At 44.9% G+C, this 22344-nt stretch overlaps 1 protein-coding gene across 9 annotated transcripts in view; it reads right to left on the reverse strand.

Annotated features, from left to right (window-relative positions):
* The window catches only part of inpp4b (inositol polyphosphate-4-phosphatase type II B), a 1159724-nt gene that overhangs the window by 553799 nt on the left and 583581 nt on the right, over positions 1-22344 (reverse strand). For all 9 annotated transcript variants that reach the window (XM_086009058.1, XM_086009093.1, XM_086009068.1 and 6 more), the window contains exons 6-8: positions 13155-13367; positions 11727-11771; positions 3207-3325 (exon numbers count right to left, since the gene is read on the reverse strand). In XM_086009058.1, the coding sequence (XP_085865184.1) occupies positions 3207-3325; positions 11727-11771; positions 13155-13367 (377 nt within the window). The remainder of the gene's footprint in view (positions 1-3206; positions 3326-11726; positions 11772-13154; positions 13368-22344) is intronic.

The raw sequence follows: 22344 nt of genomic DNA on the forward strand, positions 1-22344 counted from the left end.
GCTCTAATTCTGCCCTCGAGCATCCCTGATTATAATCGCTCAACCATTGGTGGCCGTGCCTTCTGTTGCCTTGGCCCTAAGCTCTGGAATTCCCTCCCGAAACCCCTCTGCCTTTCTAACTCTCTTTCTTCCTTTAAGATGCTCCTTATAACTTACCTCTTTGACCAAGCTTTTGGTCATCTGCCATAATTTCTCCTTATGTGGCTCAGTGTCAAATTTTTTGTCTTATAATACTCCGGCGAAGCGCCTTGGGACATTTTACTATGCTGAAGGTGCTATATAAATACTTGTTGTTGTTGAGCAACAGTTTATTTTACAGCTTAGAATAATTTGTAAATGCAAAGATTATTGGAACAAAGGAAACTGACATTTTAACAAAATAATATTGTAAACCGTAAACACGATGAAGTGTACTTTCCTCTGTCACAGAATCACAGAAACCCCACAGTGCAGATAGAGGCCATTTCGGCCCATCGAGCCTGCACCGACACATATGCCACCCGATCCACATAACCCCTACACCAACACATATCCCACCCTATCCCCGTAACCCCACGTATTTAACCCCCTAACACTAAGGGTCAATTTATCATAGCCAATCAACCTAACCCGCACATCTTTGGACTGTGGGAGGAAACCGGAGCACCCGGAGAAAACCCACGCAAACACGGGGAGAATGTGCAAACTCCACACAGACAGTCACCCGAGGCCGGATTCGAACCCGGGTCCCTGGCGCTGTGAGGCAACAGTGCTAACCACTATGCCACCGTGCTGCCCGATGAAGTGTACTTTCCTCTGTATATAAGATTCTTTTACTAAACTAGCATGGTTTATAACATAGGAAAATTATAGTGCAAAATCCACAAAAAAAGGTGAACAATTTCATTTAAAGCCTAAATACTCAGACAAGAGAAAAAGTTAAGCAATTCCAAAATCTTAAATTTTGTAAGAACACCCCCAATGACTCAGTTGGAAAATGGCCACTATTGAACTGAGCCCTGCTGACCAGGAAGGTCACAAGTTGGTTCTATTCTGATCTCACCAATGATGGTAGTAAGAGTATTGTCATTGGCCTCAGTGTCCCTGGGTGAAAGATGGGAAAAATTAACCATTATTCCTGCTTCTTATCCCTATTTTATTGTTTCTGTCAGTATCACTTAGCTATTTGTGGGAACTTGCTGTGCACAAATTGGCTGTTGCATTTCCCACATTACAACAGTGACTCCACTTCAAAAGCACTTTGGGATGTCCTTAGGTCATGAAAGGCACTATATAAATGTGAGTCTTCCTTTTCTTTCTTATTTAGTGACTCCTGCTGGATAAGAAAAGGATAGCCTGTGATGCCTGCCACAGTCAAGAAGCCTGCTGTCACACAGCAGTCTGGGATCCCACATAAAGAATGATTACTTGACTTCTATTCTGGAAGGGTGTCATCGTCCACAGAACTCTACCCCAGCACGAGTCAGCACCTTCAGGAGCGAAGGGGAGAAAACTAAAGGGTAGTTATAAAAAGAAAAACCTAAATTTCTTTCATGTTACACTTTTTAAGATCATTTACTTGAAGAGCCTGAATATAATCCATATTACTATGTTTGAATAATAGTTTTTTTTTTTTATAAAGGGATACAATTTGTGTAGTATTATGTACCAGTTTATACAGCCTAGGAATTTCTGTAAACACTTCAGTTCCTACCAAGAAACATCAACCATTTGATCCATAACTGCACTTCCTCCACTGGTTCCTGCAGAAAGTGCAACATTTCCTATCACAGGAATCCGGAAAATCAGAAATGGAGATCCCTAGTTTCATTGAGCAAAATGAGTCACCTTCTGCAAAGGGAACTAACCCGCTGCATTTCTATCATCTGCTAAATCAGTGAAATCAAAACCGACATCTTGCAGTGAAATGCTGGAACCAAACAGAACAGCGAGTGGTTTGAAACCGTCTCAAAGTGACCAAAGGTTTAGCTTGCAGCAGCTGGATCTGCAGTCTACAGGGAGCGGAGTGATCAGACGAAGCATCTTCAGCACCTGTCGTTTCCTCCACAACTTAACGGAGCACAGCAGTTGTCATTTTCTGTTTTGGGGACATTTTTTTCACGCTAAAAAATCTTCTTTTAAGAATTTCTTCAGTTATAGCTAAAAGCTGCTTAGTTTGTTTCTATTAGGGGTAATACGTTAGAAAAATAAATAACCCTTCCCTGAATGCCATCCAAAATTTACATGCACCATTCTACTTTTTGCTCTGTATTTGCATTCTACGAGGAAGTATAAAAGAGTGCCTTTTAATGTTATTCTGAGAGTCTGGTGAAAGCAGCACTTAAAACAAGAGGCCTGCAACCTCTGAGCTTTATTTCTTCTTCAATCTGCCACCACTATTATTGTAGGGTGATTGGAGACTGATTTATAGGTACAAATATGCGCAGTGTGTATATCTGCAATTCTCATGGCTGTACAAGTACAAACTGAGGAGCATCGTGACATAGTGAGGTCATGAGGCACGATGCACACCTGGGCAAGCCTGAGAATCAACATCATATCACAAAACAGCTCATCGTGATTCATGCAAGCAGCTTCCCAGAATCGGCCCTGTACATTTAACGCACGGATCCAGGAGAAACTGAATCAGACAGCAGCACATAGAACCCACAAAAAACGTGAACTTCTATTTCCATCAGATGGCAGGAGGCTGTGTCATTTACATGAAAGAATGCTGTCAGTGGCAGGAGTATGATGTGCCCACTGCCAACTGCAACTTTTCAGAACAAAAAATGCCAGCCAGTATCAAAATTGCTAGGGTACAATCCTCCCAGTTTCAGCTTGGTCAAAGTGTAAAATATTTCCACAACCTCTGACTAAAGTTATGACTATCATCAGTGATAAGGTTAAAAATATGTAGTTAGCTATTAAAAAGCTAATCAGCCAAGGCTTCCAGACACATGATTCACAGTTACAACAAAATTGAACCAATACCGTTTGCTGGGAGCTTAGAAGCTTTGTTTACACAAAATTTTGAACTGTTTATTGCTGAAAGGTTAGGTTTCAGCTCCAGGTTCCAGCCTTGCCCCCTTCTTTTCTGGGGTGGGAGTGCAGTCATTATTTTCACTAAGAGAACTTCAGAAATGTTTCAAGACAGATATAAGGAAATCTATATACAGAATGCAACTGAAATTAAGTACATACAAGAGCACCAATGACACACTTACCTCCACTGTTTCAGTATTAGAGTATCTGGTCGGGCTCTGTTGTGTAGGATTTATGACAGTGATCTGCACAAAGGAATTTGGTTTCCGATCACGAGCTGTAGCCACCAGTTCCTTGCATGCTGGTACAAAATGCAGAAAAGAATTGTAAGCTGGACTTTCTAAAATAAAAATCGGGGAAAAAAACCCTCACCACAGGATAGACTAGATTTAGCCACAACAGAGCACTCTGCTCTAGAGAGGAACTTTCCAACTAAAGGAAGTCCTTAGAAGAAAAGCTTATTGAGGGAAGTCACATGTCAAAGCTTGTTTGGAGAGTTTTCCATAAATTATACCATCCTCTATTTGATTTCCTGCCAATGCTTTACTGCCAAATGTTCTTCAGTTGACTGATCTGCGCGTGCGCACGCATACAGTGTATCATTGTGTTAATTCACTACCCATGTTTTATCAGGAAATAACTCACTTCACCATCTGTTACACCACAGCATCCACTATAAGCTTAAGCAGCAACAAAAGCACAAGCTTTCAACAGAATTGAACAGTCTCTCCATACAGAAACCCTGCTTGTCTTTAGTACTACACTGCCTTCCACGCAGTGTTGTTACACATACAGGAATGGTTCTACAACTGGTCATTAGCAAACAGTAGAATAAAATCATTCACAAGTCTCAAAGGACTATGCATAGAGTAATTTAAAAAAAAAATGATTCACAGAAACAAGGGCTTCACCAATTTAAAAGTAAGTTAATGAGACAGGAAATATTTTGGAAAACCGACTCGGCTGGTTACAAGCTGGTGCAGATCAATCTGCTTAATGCATTTGCCAGAAGGAATGTAGCTCAGGAAATGAAATCTGTGCCGCAGTGTACTTTAAGCTGAATTCTCCGAGAGCACTGTTAAAATAACATTGCGCAGTAATCAAACACATATCAGTGAAATGTGATATCTGGGGGGGGGGGGGGGGGGGGACATAAAGGATTTCAAAGCAGAAACACTGATTACTGATAATATCCAAAAAGTTTATTAAAAACTATGTGGCAATATAAAAAAATTGCAGACATTTAGCATCATTCCCTCAGGCTGGTATCACTAACATTTCATCTATAATTAAGTAAACACAGTAATATTCTTCCAGCACCGCCGCCCACCCTCCCCCACCCGCTCCCTAATACTCCTCAGTACTCTTCATTATCTCCATCCTCTTCCCCTTAGTTTACTGGGCAATAGCAAGGAGTCATTTTTTTTTTTTTTTTTTTAAAACATGAAGCTTCATGAATTCCCTCCTTCCTTTTCATTTAAGTAAATACTTCAGTTCAATGGTATTTCTTCTATTGTTCTTGGTTTGTGGCAGGTTTGAGCATATAGAAAATAGATGGATCAACTATTTTTTTAAAAAAAATTCCCAGGGTGTGGGTGCTGCTGACAAGGCCGGCATTTATTGCCCTGAGAAGATGGTAATGATGGGCTCCTTCTTGAACTTCTGCATGTTATTCTTTGTGTCGGGTTGATACAACTGAGAGGCTTACTAGACCATTTCAGAGGTCATTTAAGAGTCGACCACGTTGGACTGCCAAGTTCCATATAGGCTAGACCAGGGTTTCCATGAATGACATTTGTGAACCAGTTGGCTTTTTTATGACACAATCCGACAACTTCAAGGTCACCAGCCTTTTATTTCCAGATTTTTAAAAAAAATATCTGAATTCAAATTCTCAAACTGCCATAGTGGGATTTGAACTCACGATCTCTGGATTATTAGTGCAAGCCTCTGGATAACCAATACACTACCGTACCCTATGGGAAATGCCACATTTTGCCTTTATATAGTACATGGAAGGCCTGTATATTTTGTTAATTTCTACCCAGAATTTACATCGCAAATGCAAACGTATTTTAAGGGCAGTTCATGAAAAATCATCTCGTCTTAAAATAAGCTATTTACAGCAAATTTTATTGAGCCTCTAACCTTTAAGAAAGACCAGCATTTATCAGAAAAGTGAAGTTTTTTCAAGTTCCCTATTTTCATCAGAATAAGAAATTATGGTTTCATTTGTGAGGCAATAAGCTCACTCATTTTTTCCCCCTCCCACCCCAAAAAGCATTAGCTCTTTCTACGGTGAGCTACCAAGGACAACAGAAGCCCTCTAAGATTTAGCAATACCAAACTGAATTTTGGACAAAAGTACTTCATTTTTGCTAAGAGGTACTTCCTCCATCAACAGTTGTGTACTTTTCACCCTGCCACTGAAGAAGTTGGCCTTACCCATAAGATTTCACTTTACCCCAGCAACTTTTGACCCGGAGTGAGCAGCACCAGCATGACCAGTAGTGAGGAAGAGCAGCAAGAGCAACAAGGCGGATTTCATAAAATATTTTGGCATGTGTCACAAATGCCCCCCCCCCCCCCCGCTCACTCTGGCAAATCCATTTTTCTTGTTTAAATAAATACTATTGTTTCAGCCTTGGCTCACTCTCACCGGAGTCAGAAGGTCACAAGTTCAAGTCCCACTTCAGAGACTTCAGCAGATAATCTTGGCTGACACTGAGGGAGTGCTGCACTGTTGGAAGTGCTGTCTTTCCAATGAGATGTTAAACCAAGGCCCTATCTGATCCATTACGTGAACAAAAAAGGTCCCTTTCCAGTTTTCAAAGAAGAGCATGGTGTCCTGGCCAATATTTATCCCTCAACCAACATAAATAAAGAGAGATTATCTGGTCATTTATCTCATTGCTGTTTTTGGGACCTTGCTGTGCGCAAATTGGCTGCTGCATTTCCCTGCATTATAACAGTAACTACACTTCAAATATACTTCCCCATGTCATTTAGAGCAGTTGGGGAACATTTCTGCTTTGGATCCCCCTCCCTTTCCTCATTGATGGAGACTTCATGACGTTGAGAACCAAGTAGGGACAACTGGAAAAAAATGATTTCGGTTTACAAAGGAACGAACATAAGAAATAGGAGGAGTAGGCAATTCAGCCCTTCGAGCCTGCTCCACTATTCAATAAGATCATGGCTGATCTTCTACCTCAACACCACTTTCCTGCACTATCCCCATATCCCTGGATTCCCTTAATATCCAAAAATCTATTGATCTCTGTCTTGAATATACTCATCAACTGAGCCTCCACAGCCCTCTGGGGTAGAGAATTCCAAAGATTCACCACCCTCTGAGTGAAGAAATTTCTCCTCATCAGTCCTAAATGGCCGACCCCTTATTCTAAGACTGTGGCCCCTGGTTCTAGACTCCCCAGCCAGGGGAAATATCCTCCCTGCATCTCACCTGTCAAGCCCTGTAAGAATGTTGTATGTTTCAATGAGATCACCTCTCATTCTTCTAAACTCTAGAGAATATAGGCCCAGTCTACTCAATCTCTTCTCGTAGGACAATCCCCCCATCCCAGGAATCAGTCTGGTGAACCTTCGTTGCACTCCCTCTATGGAAAGTATATCCTTCTTTAGGTAAGGAGACTAAAACTGTACACAATACTCCAGGTGTGGTCTCACCAGGGCCCTATATACAGTAATTGCAGTAAGACGTCTTTACTCTTATACTCAAATCCTTCTGTAATAAAGGCCAACATACCATTTGCTTTCTTAATTGCTTGCTATAGCTGCATGTTAACTTTTAGTGAATTGTGTATAAGGATACGCAGGTCCCTCTGAACACTAACATTTCCCAATCTCTCACCATTTAAAAAATACTCTGCTTTTCTATTTTTCCTACCAAAGTGGATAACTTCACATTTCTCCACATTATATTCCATTTGCCATGTTCTTGCCCACTCACTTAGCCTGTCTATATCCCCTTGAAGCCTCTTTGCATCCTCCTCACAACTTACATTATCACCCAGTTTTGTATCATTAGCAAACTTGGATATATTATATTTGGTCCCCTCATCCAAATTATTGATGTAGGCTGTGAATAGCTGAGGCCCAAGCACTGATCCTTGCGGTACCCCACTAGTTACAGCCTGCCAACCCGAAAATGACCCATTTATTCCTACTCTCCGTTTCATAACAAATAAAAAGTGTAATCGATCAAACTTGAAAATAAATCAATTTTTCATTTATATTACTGATGAGGAATAGTAAATTTAAATCAGTTTAATCTGAGATCAACATCTAAGCCACTCATCCCTTGCGGCCAAACAATGCAAAATTCTGTGATATTCAATATTAAAAATAATAGTTTATCAAGTGAATATGCATCGGAGTACTCTTTTAAATTCAGTACGGAACTGCACCAAAGAAATCTGGAGCAATGTTTAAAAACTTTACATCTAAAAGAAGAAAAAGCAGTGTGGTTAAAAACAGGGCTTCACAAATGACTTATTTAGTGTGTGCTTTATAATGCATAGGAGAGGATATGTCGAAACCCAATATGCTTCTGGGACAATGGCAAACATCGGAGTGGAACCAATTTAAATGACAGCTGCAGACTTATTGACCATATTTTGCACTAAAAGGATGATTATGGCTCATATTACCAGTGGCTGGCTTGATTACTCAAGCTTTCTGCAGCCAATATTAAAAGCAATAAAGTCATTAACTTTCCCCCCACAACCCCCCGCATTTTAATTTGTATTTTGCTACCAGCCAAGAGTTTGCATGGATACATTTTCATTCACTTCATGTGCATTTTTTTTCACTGTAAGAACTAAGTTACAAATTTACAGCCATTCTTCATATCTTTATGTTTGCTGGTAATTAGGTGAGGCAGCACACAAATTGTGCTTGATGATCAAAATGACTAGCATTTTAGCCATGTCCTATACAAACTCTTTCCAGAATCATTAAAAAAAAATCTCAATGGGGATGGGGATAGTAATTGTACAAAAAGGGTGAGACTAACAACTGAAAATTGCACTCACTCACCTAAGCACCTACCTCCCTTATAACTGTAAATAGAATCAACGTGATGAGGAGCCAATGTTCCTTACATTCACCTCACTTTTTTGTCACTAGTTACAGGAGTGATTAAATCTCTTTTTACACCAGCACAAACTTTTCCCATAACTCTCATTAGGTCAGCTCAAATAACTTTGTTAATGTTACGTTCTTTCTCGGTGCCAGCACAGGTGTTTTACTCTTGAAAATGTCAGGTGTGGTTGGAGAGGGGAAAATTGGAATAAAACAAAAACTACTGGGATGGCAAGGCAAGGGAAAATTCGCCGATGCCACAGTTAAGCAACTTTATAATTTATCATTTATATTTCTTCGGGGAAAAAACATAGAACACTGCATGAGAGATAAGTTTGCCCTGAAGTATTAATCCTGTTAAGTAACAGTGGTGGAGTTACAATGCCACACAGGACGGCAATAGTAGAGAAAGGGCATGAAATGAGGAAACCAAATTGCTGTTGAGTTGAGCCATAATTTTTCTTTCAAAAAGCAATATTCTCCTGCATTATCTCCTCCTGCCCTACACCATAACATTTATCCTTATTAGGGGTGGCCACCACTGCTGCTTACAGCAGATAAATGATGGTCGGTATACCACAGAACACAGGAACACCATCATGAATATTGAAATACTGCACCTAATGAATGTAGTGATAATGGTGTAGAGATATAAAAAAAATTACCTTTGAATGCAAAGGGTCACAAAGCACCACAGCTAATAGCAGCCTGTGTCATTCAGCAGTAGTTAAATACTATGGAAGTCTGCACTGCTGTGCCTGACCTACAGAAATAACTGCATTGTACTAATAAGATGAAAAGACAACAGCTGCCTGCTAGACTTTTAATGGACAGGTGATGCGATGGATTAAGCAGTTAGATTAACATAAGAGGCTGTTTCTATCAGAGCCGCAGCTATCGAACAGTCCTCTTACAAGGCAAGGTGCCAGTCATCTTCTGCAGTGGCTCACACTGTGGCAAAGCCACTAAAGAGACTCTCACAGTAACTTGTACAATTGTCTTTAAATCATTATTGTTACCTTTTAATGTTTGCCCTGTTTAAACAGCGCAGGATCGATAAAATCGCGATCTGACGCGATGACGTCATCACGTGGGTCACGTGACGTTCCCAACGGCAGGAAACGTGATGACGTCATGGTTGGAGGGCGTTTCCAGTTAGTCCTCGTGGAGTGAGCTAGTGTACATACCTGTTTGGAGTTTCTCCTGCGTTTCTTGTTTTATAATACTTTCAGTGCATTAAACTAAGTTTGTTAACTACCAGTTTAGTTCACAGTGTTTTTGTTAGGAGTGCATAGACTCCTACAACACCATCTTAAACATGCTTTGAAATTATACAAATCCCTTCTTAAAAACATTTTATTAATATGGTCATTACAGCTACACTTCTATGCAGAGGCAGATTTCTGCACTTAAGCACTGTATAATGAAGTGCATCAGAATACCTAGTACAAGGGTGTAAAACATAAGATTCAGAAGCCAAGCCCCATGTGGTTGAAGCACTTTTTAATAATTTAGGATTATAAGGGGGCCTAATGCCGGTTTTAGGTGGCCACCCAGGATGCCTGCAAAGCCACCTTTACTAATATGACGATAGCAAAATACTGCAGATGCTGGAAATCCGAAATAACAACAGGAAATGCTGGAAACACTCAGCAGGCCAGGCAACATCTGTGGAGAGGAATTAGAGTCGACGTTACGGGTGAACCCTTTTTCAAAACTGGAAAGGAAATGAAATAGATCGAAGGCAGGGCTGCGATAGAACAAAAGAAGTAGAGAGACATATTTTGAATACCTCTTTATGTCTCTTTACTTCTGTTGTTCTATCGCAGCCCTGCCTTCGATCGATTTCATTTCCTTTCCAGTTTTGAAAAAGGGTTCACCCGAAACGTCGACTCTAATTCCTCTCCACGGATGCTGCCTGACCTGCTGAGATTTTCCAGCATTTTCTGTTGTTATTACTAATATGACAGCGCCCATGACGCAGACCAGGTGCACGACGTTGCACCCTTAAGTTGGTCCTTTTTGCACCCGTTTTCTATCTGGAAAAGGTGCACACGAGGGTTAATTTCTGCCCCATTGACTGACTATTAAAGCACTGAAGATACGAGAAGCTCTCGGTCTTCACTGATTTTAATTTTACATTCAGGAAATTATTTTTTTTTAGCCGTGCAACATGAGATTCTCTTAAAGTATTACGTACACGTTATTTTAATTACTTTAAATGAGAAAGGTTTGTCATCATCATATACATATATTAAATAGAATTAAATAAAATGCATTTATATAACACCATTTATATCAACAACACCTTGTATTTATATAGCCCCTTTAATGTAGTAAAACGTCCCACGGCGCTTCACAGGAGCGTTATCAAAAATAAATTTGATACCGAGCCACATAAGGAGATATTAGGGCAGATGACCAAAAGCTTTAAGGTTTTAAGAATGTCTTTAAGGAAGAAAGAGAGATAGAGAGGCGGAGAGGTTTAGGGAGGGAATTCCAGAGCTTACAGCCTTGGCAGTTAAAGGCTCAGCCACCAATGGTGGAGCGATTAAAATCAGGGATGTGCAAGAGGCCAGAATTGAAGCAGCACAGATATCTCAAAGGGTTGTAGGGCTGGAGGAGATAACAAAGATGTCTGTATGGATGAGGGTTTCAGCAGCAAGTGAGCTGAGGCAGGGGCAGAGCCGGCGACGTTACGGAGGTGGAAATAGGCGGTCTTAGTGATGCCACGGATGTGTGGGTCAAATATAACACCAAGGTTGTGAACAGTCTGGTTCAGCCTCAGACAGTTGCCAGGGAGAGGGATGGATTTGATGGCTAGGGAATGGAGTTTGTGGTGGGCACTGAAGAGAATGGCTTCGGTCTTCCCAAATATTTAGTTTGAGGAAATTTTTGCTCATCCGTTACTGGATGTCAGACACGCAGTCCGACAATTTAAAGACAGTGGAGGGGTCGAGAGAGGTGGTGGAGAGGTAGAACTGGGTGTCGTCAGCGCACACGTGGAAACTGATGCTGTGTTTTCGGATGTCGTCGCTAAGAGGTAGCATGTAGATGAGAAATAGGAGTGGGTCATGGATGAAGCCTTGGGGGACACCAGAGGTAACGGTGGCCGCTATCATATCAAAAACATATCAAAGTGCTCAACACAGTGTGTTACTTTTGGAAGTGTTATGACTGTGGTGACGTACGTAAACAAATGCACATGTTATTTCAATATCTCAAGATATGTAATAGCTCCAGAGGTCAGAGGTGCTGGGCATTACTGGTCTAGCAACTACATAGCTTACAAATGCACAGAATATTTTGCCTGATACTTCTTGCAAGTATCGCAATCATGTCTCATATTGTGACATTTGCCAAGACATACTAGATGAAAACAGCACAAGCATATTGCAACCATGTGCATTATTAAAACTGCTGGGTTACAAACTTCAGAGTAATAATTCACTATTACACATTGTCCATTTGAGAGATTGTGTGAAATCTTTCAATCAAAATTGAAAACAGGTTTGAACGCATCACATACAATATTATTTATGCCTTAAAAATGGTATCTGTGGTTGTGACTGAGAGAATTTTGTTTCTGATCTTACCAAGGCTGAATTCCAGCTTGGGTTCAAATGGAACTTTGCCAATACCTGTAGATCAATAGGAATAAAGAGAACTTATTAATCAATTACTTTTTTCTCCCCCCCCCACCCCCCCACAGTTAAGAAAACCATATGGCCCTATGCCATACGGGGTAAATGTGTACAGCATATTGTGAAACCCTTGTCATCTCTATGCATAAATGGTTTCTTCCTACCTTCATTAAAAATGCTGCAATCAGCAGCCAATCATTTTTTTTTTAAGAATTCCTGACAGGATGTCAATGAAGGAAAAGCCCATTTATGGCAAAAACAGAAAATTCTTTTGCTTGTGCATCACTCGCTAAAGTATTCCAAACATAAACATGATTTTCTTCCCACCACTACCTCTTTTTGATTAGTTATCTTTAATGGGGAGGGGGACACAGTCTAATGCCAGAACAAAACCAATTCAACCAGTAATGCTAAGACAGCTAGCCTTAATTTTAAAAAAACATCCATTTATATTCTTTCATGTGTCACTCTAAATAGTATATTTTGTTTAAAAACATATTAAAATAAGTAATGGGAAATTATGTGGTAATCTTAGAGCTACAAACCCTCACGTTAATGGGCCTCACCAGACCACATGCTCTGTGAATGGGGACAGATACAACAGTGAGCCCATTGTCTCTGTCCTCACACCACAGTCTATTACAAAACCAGAATCAAGGACCAAAGATGGCAAAACAGAGATGCCTCTCTGTAAGCTGACACTCATCCAGAAGAGTGGGCCTAGAGGGAGACAAGTTGTGCCTCTGTCACTTCAAAAAAAAAAGTTTTATTAGAATTTGTATTGCCAGAAAAAGTTATGCAGATGCGACAAAACCCTTACTGCAGTGTAAACCTGTAACTATTTTTGAACAAAATACCGTAGAATATAAATCAACCCAGTCGGAAACTTCAAATATAAGCCCTCATTATTCAGTGCTAAATGTCCCAAGTACAGACTTTTTTTTCCAATGTAAACATTAGGCAGCAATGAGGGGGTTAATTATTCTAAACTAGACACCTAATTAAATTGTTCTAATTTTTTTAGCAATGTTTTCAGCTGGTAACTGCAACACATTACACTTTAAAAAAAATGCTATAGTCAACTACTATTCTGATACAATGATAGATAGCATGATCATACTATTTGTACATTTCAAATACTGTAGGCCAAACTTCATTAAGATTTTTTTTTAAACAAACAAAAATAATTTCACGCAAGTTTGCTTTATGATTTATTCCATTTAATTTAACCAAAAACAATCTTGATGCATAACTACATTATTGTAATTTTCAATTTAATTTTAATCTGATCATTAATCAGACCATAAATGTAGCCTTAAGATCTTCAGATGGTATAAATAATTCTTAATCACAAAGAGTTTCATGCAATGTAAATCTTACTTCTCAGTGGAGATTGTATCTGTGGTAGAGGGAGAATCTGATGGGTCCCATCTGGACTTGTATTCTCTTTGATTTCCATGATGAGTTGTTGGAGGTGTGCAATTCTCCTTTGCAAACCTTCAGAGTTTGCTTCTCGGAGTGCTGCAATCCAGTCCCCACAGTCTGACTTTGAGACGGCTTCAAGATAAATGTCTGGCTCTCCACTCTGAAATGCTGCACTCAGAAAATCATTTAACACCTTCAGTAATCACAATTTTCACAAAAAAAAAGTGACAGGATTGATGCAGTATACGGTGTGCAGCATTAGCCATCCATCTTCACTGCCAGCATTTCAAATACCTCATACACCACTGAAAGCTACTTCTGCCGTTTTTACATTCAGTGCACTCTCTCATAGCAGTTCCTGAAGCAATTAATACAATACAAAACTAGGTGGCAGAATTATCAAGAAAAAGGACTCTGCACCAGCAGCTTCTGTTCAGCTGGAATCAGTAATGCCCATGTTCTTAGAATCCAATGCACTCAGCAACAGTGCTCGACAGAATTCTGGCAGAAAGCCCACCGGGATTTACTAAGGTGAATATGCCCATCGTCTCAGCTATAAAAGCTGTCCTTTACGCTTGGTTTACCCTCCATTCTTACCAGAGTGTTAATCATCAGTTTCTGGTGATAATATGGCATGACACAACGTATGTGAACAGCCAACAGGTTGTATGGGGAGTTACGGACATTTTTTGCAACCTGAAGAATTGGCAGAACAGGATGTCAGGCTTGATTAATGGTAAGACATCTATCTAACTCATGCAACCCACCTCCCTTTCCATGCTTATGCATCTAAATAAGTGAACACAAAGACAATTGCTGCTTTTGCTTCGGAAGATGCAAAAGCCACCAGGAATTTGGGGTCTGGTAGCTCAGTCACTGTCAGATTTGTACAAATTCATTGTGACGCTTGACGTGACCTATCAAGACAGCATCTGCAGGTCAATACAGTTTGGAACAAATCCGTAACAACACTGTGTTCATGAGTAAACTCCAATCTCAAACTCAGCCGATAATTCCTAGAACTGTAATCCTTTATAAAATTAAACTCTACAGCAATGTACTTTTGTGGGTTAGACAGCGTGTTCAACGGCACTCATTTACCAACAATACAAAGTGTGCTATTCACTTGTACACGTCACTGTTTTACTCATAGTGACAGGCACAATGGGGGTAATTTTAGCCTAACCCGTCCGACGTGAAACTGACAGGATCAGATCAGCCCCCAGTTTTACTCGCTGCCCAATGTTACTTTCTATGCGGGTGATGTAAAGTGGGTGGCCAATCCGATCCCATCAGTTTCCCGCCAGACAGGTTAGCTTAAAATGATCCCCAATGAGATCACTATTGTGTCTGTGACCAACTTTGACCATGTAGACAGGTGGGGCTTATTAAACTGTGCTACTCAAAGAAGTTTACCGATAAATTGGATTTTTTAAAGTACCATTTAGAGCAGGAGTGGGCAATTATTTGGGCTGGAGGGCCACTTAAGTTTTGGTGAGCTGTTGAGGGCTGCACACCAATGTTCCTCCTAAGGTGTGCGGTAGTGCACCAATCGCGAGGTCCCGCGCAGGCCGCTCTCCAGCTCCTGCCGCTGGAACAGATACTGCGCAGTGTGAAGGAATAAACCATAAAACCTATTCAGAAAAATACACCATTCTATGAAAGAATTCTGGCCTTATTAAAACAGGACAAACTGGGTTTGGAAATCTAGAAACCGAACTCTGAAAAAGCTGTGATCGCATTCTGGCTATTGAGATAAGATAAGTTGTTGACACTGAATCAATAACCTTATTGAAACAGAAGGTTAAAGGCTCCTGACAGTCTGAACCTTTGGGAACAAGACAATAGTTCACCCTGTATAAGGTGTTCTAATTTACACCTCATAAAGAAGCACATAAAAGTAACAAACATCTGCCTTCGTAAAGTGCACCTGCTGTCACACCATTTTTTATGATAAACTTAGAACACCTAGGAGGTACCAGCTGAGGTGATTGTAAGAATTGCAGGGGTCAGCAGAAAAATGACGAGATAATGAGCTTACATCAGCAGAAAACCTTAAAGGAAATACCACTGGAAAAGGGTATAAATATTGAACTCTCAAATGGGATAGTAGACTCGCTTAAAGGGGCAAAGCAATTCTCGGCTTCAGAACCAGCTCTGTAAGTCTCCAACTCTTTGTACCTCGGGGATCAAAAGGTACAGTATTTGATTTTGGTGGATATCCTGAATAAACTTTAAGAACTGTAAAACTGTAGCGAAGTTAACATTTGAGAGTAAGGATCTCTGATAAGATTGTAAAGCTCTCTCTTTTTGGAACTGCTAATGTTGCGATTGACTCACCAACTGTAAATTATATGTCGGTTCTTTAATAAATCTATATAGAAACATAGAATATAGGAGCAGGAGTAGACCATTCAGCCCCTCGAGCCTGCTCCATCATTCAATGAGATCATGGCTGATCATCCAAACTCAGTACCCTGTCCCTGCTTTCTCCCCATATCCCTTGATCCCTTTAGCCTTAAGAAATATATCTAACTCCTTCTTGAATATATTTAATGAATTGGCCTCAACTGCCTTCTGTGGTAGAGAATTCCACAGGTTCACCACTCTCTGGGTGAAGAAATTCCTCCTCATCTCTGTCCTAAATGGTTTACCCCTTATCTTTAGACGGTGACCCCTGGTTCTAGACTCCCTCGCCATCGGGAACATCCTTCCTGCATCTAGTTTGTCTAGTCCTGTTAGGATTTCATAAGTTTCAATGAGATCCCCTCTCATTCTTCTAAACTCCAGCGAGTATAAGCCCAATTGAACCAATCTCTCCTCATACGTCATTCCTGTCATCCCAGGTATCAGTCTGGTGAATCTTCGCTGCACTCCCTCCATGGCAAGAACATACTTCCTCAAATAAGGCGACCAAAACTGCACACAATACTCAAGATGTCCTTGTGCTCCGGGACCCACTCCCGACGGTAATGAGCACTCCCCTGCCGTCGTACTCTGGGTACCAGGAGTGGAGCAAACCACTCTTTTTGCTATCTATATAGTATTGTACATGTAATTAGTAATATTGGAAAATATTATTTGAAAGTGTATTCTACAAGGATATATTTTCAAATCTCCTGCAGTGATAGACCTAGCATCATACGTGATAGTAATCAGAGTGGCAGGATGAATGTCTTAGTGATTCTGAGAGTGCCTCATTGGTAGGTTTACATTATATTTAAAACTTAAAAGAACTGATAGCTCACATTTGTCAATTATTGCCTTCCTTCTGCAGAGTTTGATGGCTGGGTGATTAGTGCAGATGTGATGAGGATTTTTTGTGCAATCTATGTAAAGTATAGAATTTTTTGCAGTCTACTGTGTCATTGGATTAATTTGTCAAGAGGATTGTATATATTATATTGTGGCGGAGACCACATAGGGACAATAACACAATTCACAATGTATAGCCAATGTTGTTATATGTACGTACTTGGTTGGGTTATCGGGGCAGGGTCCCTTTAAGAGCGTCGGTAGTGTGATGACGTCATAGCCCTGCAACGGGGCGGAGACCCTCAGTCCTCATGGAGAGTGAATAAAATAACACGCGTTTTGCCTTTGCTGCAACAAAAGTTTCAGAGCCTGTTGATTTCTAGCAACTCCAACATTGGTGACCCCGCTGCTCTTTTGGACGATTCCAAAGACCTCATCCGAAATGGCGACGAACACCGTTTCCATCAAATTACCCGAGTTTTGGGAACAACAGGCTGCCGCTTGGTTCGCCCAGGCTGAGGCTCAATTTACACTCCGGGACATCACCGCAGACGACACGAGGTACTACTACGTCGTCGCTGCTCTCGGCAGCTCCACTGCGGCCAGAGTCGTGAGCCTGCTCGAGAACCCCCCGGAGCTCAACAAATTCGAAATGCTGTAAATGCACCTCTTAGAAACTTTTGGACTCACCGAAGCCAAGCGCGCACGCCGGCTTCTCTCTCTACCCGGGCTTGGCGACTCCAAGCCCTCGGAGCTGATGGACCACATGCTGGCCCTCCTGGGCACACACAGGCCGTGCTTCCTCTTCAAGGAACTGTTCCTTCAACAGCTGCCAGGTCAGGTACGGTCGGCTTTAGCCAACTCTTCCAGTACCGATTTCCACGACCTGGCCAAGGAGGCCAACAAATTTTTCTCCGCCGGGCAACAGTACTGCGCGGCCATGCGGAATCCTGCCCCGACCGATACAGCCCAACGGCGGCAGCCCCCAAGCCTCTCTTTCTACCACGCGCAGTTCGGCCCCAAAGACAGGAAGTGCCGGCCCCCGTGCAGTTTTCCGGCGTCGAAACAAACGAAAGACCACTCGTCGGTTGCTATGGCTGTCGGCCGTTCAGGCAGTTTGTTATTTATTACGGACACCGACTCCGGACGTCGTTTTCTTTGCGACACGGGTGCCCAGGTGAGCGTCCTGCCCGCGTCAACCATAGACATGCAAGGGGGGAACCACGGCCCCGTCCTCAAAGCCGCCAACAGCAGTTCCATCCGCACCTTCAGGAAACGGAGCGTGGCGCTTTGTTTTGGCGGGCAGCGGTTCACCTGGGACTTTGTCACAGCAAAAGTGTCCACCCCCCTTCTTGGCACTGACTTCCTCTGTGCCAATGGCCTTTTGGTGGACGTCAAGAACCGACGTCTCATCAACGCTGAGACTTTCAGCTCGCTCCAGTGTTCCCTCAGCGGGTCCAGCACAATGAAGTTGTCCAGCACACTCTCGGCCTCGGACGAGTTTTCCCGCCTCCTCGCCGAGTTCCCGGACCTCACGAAACCCACATTCTCATCAGCCGCCACCAAACACGGGGTAGAACACCACATCTCGACCACCAGTCCGCCCGTCTACGCCTGAGCTCGGCCCCTCGACCCGGGGAAACTCGCCATCGCTAAAGCCGAGTTCAACACCATGGAGCGCCTCGGCATCATCCGCCGGTCGAACAGTCCGTGGGCCTCGCCCCTCCACATCACTCCGAAACCAGGCGGCGGGTGGTGCCCATGCAGCGATTACCGGCGCCTCAACGACGCTACGAACCCCCAACCGCTACCCGATTCCACACATCCAGGACTTACCCGCCCGCCTGGCCGGGAAAGTGGTATTCTTGAAAGGGGACCTCATCCGGGGTTACCACCAGGTCCCTGTCTGGCCGCAGGACGTCCCAAAAACCGTGGTGATCACCCCGTTCGGGCTGTTCGAATTCCTCCGCATGCCATTCGGCCTCAAAAACGGCGCCCAGGCTTTTCAACGCCTAATGGACACGTTACAGGACCTGACATTCCTGTTCGTATACCTGGACGACATCCTCATGGCCAGCGCCTCCAGGGTGGAGCATGTGTCGTACCTTCGGACTCTCTTCCAACGCCTCAGCCAACACTGCCTAATCGTCAACCCGGCCAAGTGCCAGTTCGAGCTGTCCTCGATCGACTTTCTCGGGCACCGCATCACAAAGGACGGGGCGGTGCCACTGCCATCGAAAGTGGAGGCCGTGCTGGACTTCCCGCGACCCCTCACCGTGAAGGCCCTGCAGGAGTTTTTGGGCATGGTGAACTTTTACCATCGCTTCGTCCCCCGAGCAGCCCAGCTTATGCGGCCCCTTTACGAAGCCCTCAAAGGCAAGCCCGACAAGCTCGCCGTCGAGTGGTCCGAGGAGATGGCCAATTCTTTCACGGACACAAAAAGGGCCCTGGCTAACGCGACCATGCTGGCGCATCCGTTACCTGATGCGCCGATCGCTCTCACCACCGACGCCTCAGACTATGCGGTCGGTGCCATCCACGAACAGTGGGTCAACGGCACCTGGCAGCCGCTCGCCATCTTCAGCCAGCAGCACCGCCCCAACGAGCGGAAGTACAGCACCTTCGATCACGAGCTTCTCGGCCTCTACCTCGCTGTCCGACACATCCGTTTCCTACTGGAGGCTCGCCCGTTCACAGCATTCGTGGACCACAAACCGTGGTCGGCCCGTCAGCAACGCCAGCTGGCCTTCATCTCAGTTCACAACGGACATCCAGCATGTGGCTGGGAAAGACAACCCCATCGCCGACTGTCTCGCCTGAGCCGTCACCAGCGCTGTACACCTCGGCATCGACTACACCCGCATGGCGGCTGACCAGGCCTCCGACCCGGACGTCCAGGCCTACAGGACGGCGGTCACGGGCCTCCAACTAGCGGACGTCACGTTAGACGATGCCGGCACCACACTCCTGTGCGACGTCTCCGTTGGGCAGCTACGTCCCGTCGTGCCCGACGGGTGAAGACGGCAAGTTTTCGACGCCGTCCATAATCTTTCCCACCCGTGCAGGAAACCGTCACAGAAGCTGGTGGCGGCTAAGTTCGTCTGGCACGGGCTCAGGAAAGACGTTCGCGACTGGGCCAGCACCTGCGTAGTATGCCAACGCTCGAAAGTGCATCGCCATACTAAGGCCCGATTGGCGCCTTTCGCGGTGCCCGAGAGGCGGTCCGACCATGTTAACATGGACCTGGTAGGGCCCCTGCCGCCCTCCCGTGGGTTCACCCACCTCCTCACAATGGTCGACAGAACCACCCGATGGTCGGAAGCCGTCCCACTGTCTTCAACGACGTCCGCCGATGTGGCTCGGGCGTTCATCAGCACTTGGGTCGCCCGGTTCGGCGCCCCATCTGACGTCTCCTCCAACCGCGGGCCCCAGTTCATGTCGGAGCTCTGGAACGCTGTCGCCCGAGGCCTCGGGTTGAGACTCCACCACACCACACCACCCTCAGGCTAACGGACTGTGCGAACGGTTTCATCGCTCCATGAAGGCCGCGCTCTGGGCCAGCCTCCAGGACGACAGTTGGAGCGACAGACTCCCGTGGGTCATGCTGGGACTCAGGACCGCCCCCAAGGAGGACCTCCAGTCCTCATCCGCTGAGCTCGTCTACGGACAGCCGCTGCGGGTTCCCGGGGATTTCGTCCTCAACGCAACGGAACCTTGGTCCGCAGCCTGTCAGCGGTCCGACCTTCTGGACAACGCCAAGGTTTTCGCGCCGGTGCGCACGTCCTCCCGCAGTCCCATGTTCCGCTCGACCTTCATGCGGCGGAGTACATTTTCGTCCGCCACGACGCCCACCGGGGACCTCTTCAGCCACCCTACGATGGACCATTCCGCGTCCTGGAAACCGGCGACAAGACCTTCGTAGTGGATGTCGGTGGTAAGCCGGACTGCATTTCCGGGGACCGTCTTAAGCCGGCCCACCTGAATCTGGACCGACCCGTTGGAGTTGGCACAGTCCCCGAGGCGGGGCCGACCTCCGGTTTCTGCACCCTCAGTCCACCACCGAGCGCCCGAGGTCCCTCCGACGAACCCTCCGGTCCCCGCCCCGGAATTGAGGTGCCGTTCCGACCGGGTGATCCGGCCCCCCCAAAGACTGACATTGCCAGTGCTAGTGAATTCTGGGGGGACGTATGTGGCGGAGACCACATTGGGACAATAACACAATTCACTATGTATAGCCAATGTTGTTATATGTACGTACTTGGTTGGGTTATCGGGGCAGGGTCCCTTTAAGAACGTCGGTAGCGTGATGACGTCATAGCCCTGCAACGGGGCCGAGACCCTCAATCCTCATGGAGAGTGAATAAAGTAACACGCGTTTTGCCTTTGCTGCAACAAAAGTCTCAGAGCTTGTTGATTTCTAGCGACTCCAACAATATTATATTATATTGTAGGAATGTCTAGTTCCTATCCAAAGACTGAGGTCTACTCAGGCGATCAAACAAAACGAAGTTTAATGGAAACTAACAGGTTTAAACAAGTAACTGCAGGAGAACATCGAGTGTAGGTCTGTTCAGTTTGGAGGCTCCACGAGGACTGCTCAGGCGGTCCCGTGGTTGACGTCATGACATCATCACGTTCTTCCCGCCAGTGGGGGATCACGTAATGTACGGCATGACATCATCGCGTTTACTCGCGCTGTTAAAGTAATCACGCTCTGTACAAGTAAACAGTATGAATAAAGATAGACTCAGGCTGTAGCTAACATGTTGTTAAAGGGAATTATATACAAACGATCTGAGTCCTTTAGTAGCTCCACCACATGCGCCCCCCCAGAATTGTCTTTAACAGCAAAAGTGAGACGGCGAGGGGGCCTGACAAGCCTGTCCGAGCGACTTCTGTAACCCTGAAGTGGAAGCTGATGGACGGTGGTTGAGCTGGCGGGTGGTTGTGGTGGATCTGGCACGGCGACTGTGGGCGGTCGGCCACGTTTTGGCGGTTGAGTGATTTCGACTGGGCGGTCCAGGTCTAAGTGTGCCGGCTTCAACTGGTCAGCCGAAATGTGGTCCGGTTTACCTCAGATATCGACCGAAAAGGTTTTGTCTCCCGGCTCTATGACACGGAAGTGACCAGTGTAAGGAGGCTTGGGCGGATCCCGGTGAGCGTCGTGAGGGATAAACACGTACTCGCCGCTTTTCAGCTCAGTTGGGGCGTGGGAGCTCTCTAAGCCGTGATGCGACGTAGGCACTGGAGCGAAACATCTGGCTGCTTCCTGGTGGCTGACAAGTTGCTGCGATGCGGACCATGGCTCTGTTGGAGACGGGAGAAAATCCCCTGGTACTCGTAGTGGCTGGCCATATACGAGTTCCACTGAGGACGATTGCAAATCTTCTTTGGGCGCCGTACGAAGACCCAAAAGGACCCAGGGAAATCTGTCCACCCATCCCGTGCCTTGAAGGCTGGCCCGCAGAGCGGCTTTGAGCGACCTGTGGAATCGCTCGCACAGGCCGTTCGCCTGTGGATGATAGGCGGTGGTGCGATGTAGTTTGGTGCCGAGCCCCTGAGCCACAGCGTTCCAGAGCTCAGAGGAAAACTGCGGTCCACGATCGGAAGAGGTGTCCGCCGGTACCCCGAAACGAGCAACCCAAGAGGAGAAGAAAGCTCTGGCCACGTCTGCCGAATTGGTGGAAACCAAAGGAACTGCCTCTGGCCATCTAGTTGTGCAGTCTACCATGGTGAGGATGTGTGTAAAACCTTGCGAAGGTGGAAGCGGCCCCACAAGGTCCACATTCACGTGGTCAAATCGACGCTCCGGAACAGCGAAGGTGGCCAATGGAGCTTTTACACGACACTGTACCTTGGCCTTTTGGCAGACCACACAGGTGTTGGCCCA

Source organism: Somniosus microcephalus, chromosome 2 (genome assembly GCF_052327205.1).
Source record: "Somniosus microcephalus isolate GS21.2 chromosome 2, FLI_Smic_1.0, whole genome shotgun sequence".
Taxonomy (NCBI): domain Eukaryota; kingdom Metazoa; phylum Chordata; class Chondrichthyes; order Squaliformes; family Somniosidae; genus Somniosus; species Somniosus microcephalus.